Here is a 6,718-nt window from a genome sequence, read left to right on the forward strand (position 1 = left end):
AGCAGGAGGTTGAGCTAGATGACCTCCTGAGATCCCTTCCTACCTGAATTACCTAATGACTCCATGAGGAGGAAGTTTCCCTTCATCTGTGCTGAAAAAACAACTGAAGAGCAGGAATAAAGATCAGATTTTGAGAGAGGTGCCAGATGAAATTTCCCAAGTCCAAGGGCCTTTAGACGTCAAATTAGTTTGAATTAATGTAAGGCTCATAGGCTCTCTGAAGTCATATCACTAGATAGTGGGTTTTTTAATGTCTACACTAGCCTAGTGAATGTTATTCTATCACCAGCATTGTGTTGGCCTTTTACTGGAAATGAAGGGTGCGGGGATTTAATTTGTTGTGGCTTTTCATAACTTGAAAAAACTTGTGAACAATTCCATCTAAATGATTAGGCAAAATGGGCAGGATTTTGAAAGAGTAAATGATGCTAAGTGCTTTAACTAATGTGAGAAAAGCCTGATAGTTTGAAACATGAACCTGTTGTTCTTCAGTGGCCTGCATGGCTACTCTAAATGCATTAATTCTTGTTTCAGATTGCTTATTCTTGAATATTAAACATAACCACAATATATAAGGGGAGGATTACATGGTGGGGTTTTTTATTTCCTCTTAAAACCTGTGTCTGTGCTAAAGACTTTCTTAATTGTGTCTATATGAACAGGCAACTAATAGAAAAGGACAAGTAACCTATCACACAGCAGAGACTTTTGTCCTGGCAACAGGAGAAAGGCCTAGATATCTAGGTATCCCTGGAGATAAAGAATACTGTATTACAAGGTGAGATGGAAAGGCATATTTTTTTTGTCTCTGCTTTAGTGTTTGCAAACGCAAACAAGCTTGTGTGGAGATAACCTTGTAACTTACATTTCTTTTCTCTTTAGTGATGACCTCTTCTCCCTGCCTTACTGCCCTGGCAAAACTCTAGTTGTGGGTGCTTCCTATGTGGCTCTAGAGTGTGCAGGATTTCTTGCTGGTCTAGGGCTAGATGTCACAGTGATGGTGCGTTCCATACTGCTTCGGGGGTTTGACCAGGAAATGGCAGAAAAAATAGGTGCTCACATGGAGACACACGGTGTAAAGTTCATCAGGAAGTTTGTACCTGTTCAGGCAAGTGCTTTCTTCAGTTTTTTTCCCCTGCACAAAATTACTTTAAACAGCACATGTAAAATGCATATGTTGTCTGGGAAGGCTTTGGTGCTGTAGAAGAATAAATGTTTTATGAGGTCAAGGGTTTTTTACTGCTGAATGGTAGATTAGTAGGTCAAGGTTTGAAGTGACAAAGTAAGTGAGCTCTGCTCCTTGAGGTAATTCTAAGCTTACAAAATATTTATACAGGTTGACCGGCTGGAGGAAGGCATGCCTGGAAGACTGAAAGTGACAGCAAAGTCTACTGAGGGATCAGAAATCATTGAGGGAGAATATAACACTGTAAGTACTTCTAGGTTTGAAGTAACTGAGTAAAGCAGCACACACAATAATGTATTAAAATAGTGTAAAAGTTCTTCAGGATAAAAGCAAAGAGAAATCTTTTTTTAAAAATTACTCACATAAGTTACTGGCATAAAATAATACATGCAAATTCAATATTAATCTTCAATTGAGACCTGTGAGCAGAATTGATGATACTTTAAGTGTCTGGAATTTAGTTCATATAAACTGTTGTTGCTTCTATCTTTGTTCTGATATCAATATTTTACTTTCTGTTCCATCTCTGAAACAAGTTGCACATGGAAGAACCTGAGCTGTTGGTGCCCCTTTCAAAAACATTTGGAAAATTCACTTGAAGCATATGCTTCACATTATTTGCATAAGACCAAAGGAAGTGTTAATAATGTTCATTATGCTTTTCTTGCATAAAATTATTGCATTTAATTTTTGTTTTTTAGGTTTTGATAGCCATTGGTCGTGATGCATGTACCAGAAATATTGGTTTAGAGACAATCGGTGTCAAAATCAATGAGAAGTAAGTATTGCTCAATTTCCTTAAACCACTGGATACAATGATTTTTGTTTACCTCTCTAAAAAATACTGGTATCTTTTTAGCTTTTAAAATCCTCAGTCTAATGCCTGGCAATTTTGGGAACCCCTAAAACCATTTCTCTCCTAGATTTGAATACAGTTGTCCGTTAACTGTTTCTTTAACATGTATATTGTGGAAGAACTATTCTGAGCTAATGCCTACTTCTTGTCCATTGTGTTTGAGGATAATATATTTTAGTAGCACTACAGTTTAATATTCTGTTACGTTCAACGTTTTATTCAAATTGTGGTAAATTAATCTGGGGCTTTAAAGAGGCAGCAAACTACTCACTTCCTTCAGATCCAGCTTTTTTCTTGTTTCTCCCTGGTGTCAGTGCAAAACTGGTGGAAAGGAAGTGGTGGGATTATGTTCTTCAGGAGCTAACAATTTACTAAGCTAACTTAATTAAACATGTGAGTGATATTGCATCTGTTTTTCTCCATTGGGGAAAATGTACATTGCAAGCTGTAAAAGCTGTAAAAATTAATAAAGTCCAAGGTTGTCAGAGTAACTTCATTGTCCTCAGACATGCACTATTGCTTCTGTCAGAACTCACCCACTGAATACTGACTTCCACCACGTGTTTGAGGTCCCTGATGCTCTGAAGAGTTAGCATTTGAGGTAAAAAAGGCATAAGCATATTTAATAAAATGTGATCAGTAGTTAGAATAACATCTTTGTAGCAGAACTCCCCCTTCTGTTTTCTGCTGAGCTCTGAGGAAGGCAGAACTGAACTCTCTCCTGTTTTCTGTTTATTTTAAAGGAATGGGAAAGTCCCTGTAAATGATGAAGAACAAACCAATGTGCCTTATGTTTATGCTATTGGGGACATACTGGATGGAAAGCTTGAACTTACTCCAGTTGCCATTCAAGCAGGGAGACTGTTAGCTCGCAGGCTTTATGGTGGTAGTTCCACAAAGGTAAAGCTATAAGAGTGAAACTTGTTTCTATGCTTTTTGCCTCAAAACTACAGTAATGCAAGTTGATTTGCCCACTTGACTGTGGGCATTGCAAATGTTTTGTAAAAAAAAGTGCTAATACAGGTTTTCTTCTGTACTGCATAGAACTTGCATAGTCTAAATATAAATTTTGTTTTTTATTTTTAGTGTGACTATATCAATGTACCAACGACAGTGTTTACTCCTTTAGAATATGGCAGCTGTGGGTTAGCTGAAGAAAGAGCCGTAGAACTACATGGAAAGCAAAACTTGGAGGTGAGAGCACTTGTTTAACTTGTTGCTTGAGAGTGTTCTGTTTGGGCCTTGCTGCTTTTCACTCAAGGCATAATGTTAAAATTAGAAGGTTAGCTAGATAGGTCTTTGTGAAGTGTCATCTGGCTAACAAGGGTAGTGGACTTCCAGAAATCCAGGACTGGACTTGATACCATCTCAGTTGTGTGTAGCTATTTGTGTGTGACTGAGGAAGGACCATTTGAGTTCAGGAGGCCAAACTCAGGTTGCAAAACTATGTGGTGTTTTTGTTGTTGTGAATTAAGTACATATTGCTGAAGTATTCCCAACTCCTGGGTTGAACTATCTATTTTCTGCTTGTTCACTCTACTTAAATTGGCAATTAATTTATTTATGACCTTTTCTTATGGCTGTATAAGCATCATAACTTCCCTGGTAATTCATGGCTTCTGCACTTCTCTGAAGAGTTTCATAAAACTGTTTGTATGCCTTGTATTTAACTCCTTGCATCTTTCAAATACATTTGGCATTATTTAGCTTTTGCTGTTAACCATGTTGCAGGATAGATGTAAGCATAGTAACTGGGTATTAATTTTGTATTACTAAAGTACTTCCTTTGAAAGTACAAAATTAAAATTCTGTGTCTTATAGCTGTTGCTGTTCATTGCAAGTATTTAAATCACGGATGCATGATTTGAGGAAAGTCTTCCTCTAATGACTTATGGAGAAGGGACTGCTTGGGCTGGGGGGAACAAAAATCACTGACTTGTCTGGTATATGTTATGAAGATCTAGTGGATTAAATGTGAAACCACTTGTAAATACTTGAAAAATTAGCATTATGGCTGAATTAATTAACTAAATTCTAATGCTCTTGTCATCCTACCAGGTTTATCACAGTTTGTTCTGGCCACTTGAATGGACAGTACCAGGCAGGGATAATAATACTTGTTATGCAAAGATCATCTGCAATAAACATGACAGTGTAAGTAGCAAGCTGAAATGGGTAAGCTTGTGTATGCTTGAAAAGTTTTATTAGACCATCTGAAAGATGAGTATTTTCTATCTGGCCTGCCTGAGGCCAGCTCCATCCATTCTGTTAACATCAGTATTTGTTACAAAAGTTCTAATCAATTTGAAAGAGCTGTTTGGTGTGTTCTGGGTTTGTGAGGTTTTTTTGGTATAACAGCTGTTTGAGCAAGTGGTAGCTTTATACATTATGAAAATTCACCCCAAGTTCCTATTTAAGGGTAGGTACGTGAAGAAATTGATCAGGGTTTTTCTTCCAGGTGGGTTTTGGGTACCTGCACTATTTGGTGTCTTGTTTTAGGTTCCTGGACCTTGTGGTTTTTGCCTTTTGCAAAGTGCAGAGTTTTGTGTTTAGTACAAAGCTGGAAAACATGTGCTTGATCCTAGAAAAGTGATGAGAAATGGGAAGGATTTCTAGTGATCAGTAGGTTGCTAAATTATCTTGTTGAAAAATAAAAGTGCCAGTGTTGCCTGTCATTTTTTCCAAAGCTATCTGGGAGAAGATAGGAAGATTTTTGATGTTTAATATTACTTTGGAGAGTAGGAATGATGTGATAGCATGGGTTTTAAGCTAAGAGGAAGTAAGCTTGGCCTTTTCCTTATTAGCCCACCCTTTCTCAAAGACTTTCAGAAGGCTCAAAGCTCTGCTTTTATTAGAGCCTCATTGGAAGTAATCCAAATGGAGGGTCTTTATTTAGATTTCTATATGGGAAGCTTTTTTTGCTAGGATCTTGGAGGCGAATCTAAGGTTAATAGTATACTTAAATTGCTCATATTATGAGGAATTATTATTCTGTCTTGCAAATCATGGACAGACCTGGGCTAGACATCTCTGATGGTCTGGTAATATCCTGGGAAAAAGCTTTACAGTATAATTTATATCCCTTGTAATAAACCTCTAACCTAATTTCTGACCTAATTTTTGTAGAAAGTTCAAATCTGAATGTACTAAACATACTGAATGTCTATAAAATCATAAAAACAGCTGCTGAAATTAGCATGTTTAGTTGTAGGCAGTATTTTTGAATTAGTGCTGTGCAATGATATTAAAACTCAATTCTGCTCTAATGGACTGAAAAGAACTGCAAAACTACATTCTTTGAAGTAGTTATTAAAGGCTCAGGTTTTTGTTTAAAACTCAGCTGTTGACCTCCTTGCATAACATGTATTTTTAGTGTAGTAGGAGCTGCATACTAGAGCTTTTGTGAAACTTCACCTAGTACTAACTCTTGTTTTGCTCTCACCTGTCTTAAAGAATCGTGTGATAGGATTTCATGTTCTTGGACCTAATGCTGGTGAAGTTACCCAAGGTTTTGCTGCTGCAATAAAATGTGGACTCACCAAAGAATTACTTGATGAAACAATTGGTATCCATCCAACATGTGCAGAGGTAAGGGAGGGCAAGGAGGGGCACAGCTTGATTTAAAACCTGTTTTTGAAGACAGTTATCTAGATGCAAGGAAGGAAGACTGCACTGTACTTTGCAATTAGATTGATTTAGTATTTATTTCCTTACCTTTCTGCCGTACTGATATGGTTTCCTGTACTTTGCAATGAGATTGATTTAGTATTTCCTTACCTTTCTGCCGTACTGATATGGGATGGAAAGTGTTAATTGTGCACTGCACAATTGTTTTCCATTGTAACAGTTCAAAGAGATCTAGTAGTGTTATATTGCAAGAGACCAAAAGCCATGAGGATGATAATACAGAGCAACAGTAAATAAACTATTCTTTTGGTGTCTTACAGGTGTTCACTACAATGGATATTACGAAATCTTCAGGACAAGACATCAGTCAAAGAGGCTGCTGAGGTTAAACCTGCTGTTTTGCTTGTTTTCATCTTGTGCACACTTGGTTCTGTGGAAGCCCTAATACATCCAACTGCTTTGCAACAGAGCAGACGTTTGCATCAATACCACTGTATGTACTGCAGCTGGGAGTGGTGCCTTTCTGAGGCTTCCTCAGTAAGTGGTGTTACAAATGGAAACAGTAATACAGCAGGGAAATCTTGAACTGTAAATCCTGACTTTGCTTGGAATCAGCACTACTGTGCTTTTTTGACGTTCTGGCTCGGAACCTTATCATGAGGTGAGCTACAACTGATGACTGCCAGGCAGGGTTGGGAGATCCTCTTCATCCAGTCAGATGACTGAACTCCTCCTGAAGGAAATTCTTGACTTGCACAAATTAAAGCTAATGCTTCTAGTCTCCAGTGTCTTGTACAAATGCCTGATAGAAGACAAATACATTTAAGTGAATGATTCTTGCCAACAGTTTACAGTTGACAGATATCTTTTTTTGATGCATTTTGTTTTACTTAATTGTGCATTCAGTTGAAGCAGGATGGCACAAATGTTGAGCAGTGCAGTTCAAGCACTAGTCTCCCACCTCAACCAGTCTAAAACTTCATAGTAGTCCAAGACATCGCTGTTGTACACATGCGTAGTTGTTTGACCTCAGGTGACATGTCTTTAAG

At 37.7% G+C, this 6,718-nt stretch overlaps 1 protein-coding gene across 1 annotated transcript in view; it reads left to right on the top strand.

The window, feature by feature from the left end:
• Positions 1-6,392, top strand: part of TXNRD3 (thioredoxin reductase 3) — a 12,381-nt gene extending 5,989 nt beyond the window's left edge. Inside the window, exons 7-15 of the mRNA XM_009999279.1 lie at positions 663-778; positions 883-1,108; positions 1,337-1,429; positions 1,888-1,964; positions 2,786-2,942; positions 3,129-3,236; positions 4,101-4,196; positions 5,496-5,630; positions 5,990-6,392. Coding sequence (XP_009997581.1) covers positions 663-778; positions 883-1,108; positions 1,337-1,429; positions 1,888-1,964; positions 2,786-2,942; positions 3,129-3,236; positions 4,101-4,196; positions 5,496-5,630; positions 5,990-6,052 — 1,071 coding nt within the window. The 3' untranslated portion in view covers positions 6,053-6,392. The remainder of the gene's footprint in view (positions 1-662; positions 779-882; positions 1,109-1,336; positions 1,430-1,887; positions 1,965-2,785; positions 2,943-3,128; positions 3,237-4,100; positions 4,197-5,495; positions 5,631-5,989) is intronic.
• The last annotated feature ends 326 nt before the right edge of the window (positions 6,393-6,718 follow it).

Source organism: Chaetura pelagica, unplaced genomic scaffold (assembly GCF_000747805.2).
Source record: "Chaetura pelagica isolate M959 unplaced genomic scaffold, ChaPel_1.0 scaffold316, whole genome shotgun sequence".
Classification (NCBI taxonomy): Eukaryota; Metazoa; Chordata; class Aves; order Apodiformes; family Apodidae; genus Chaetura; species Chaetura pelagica.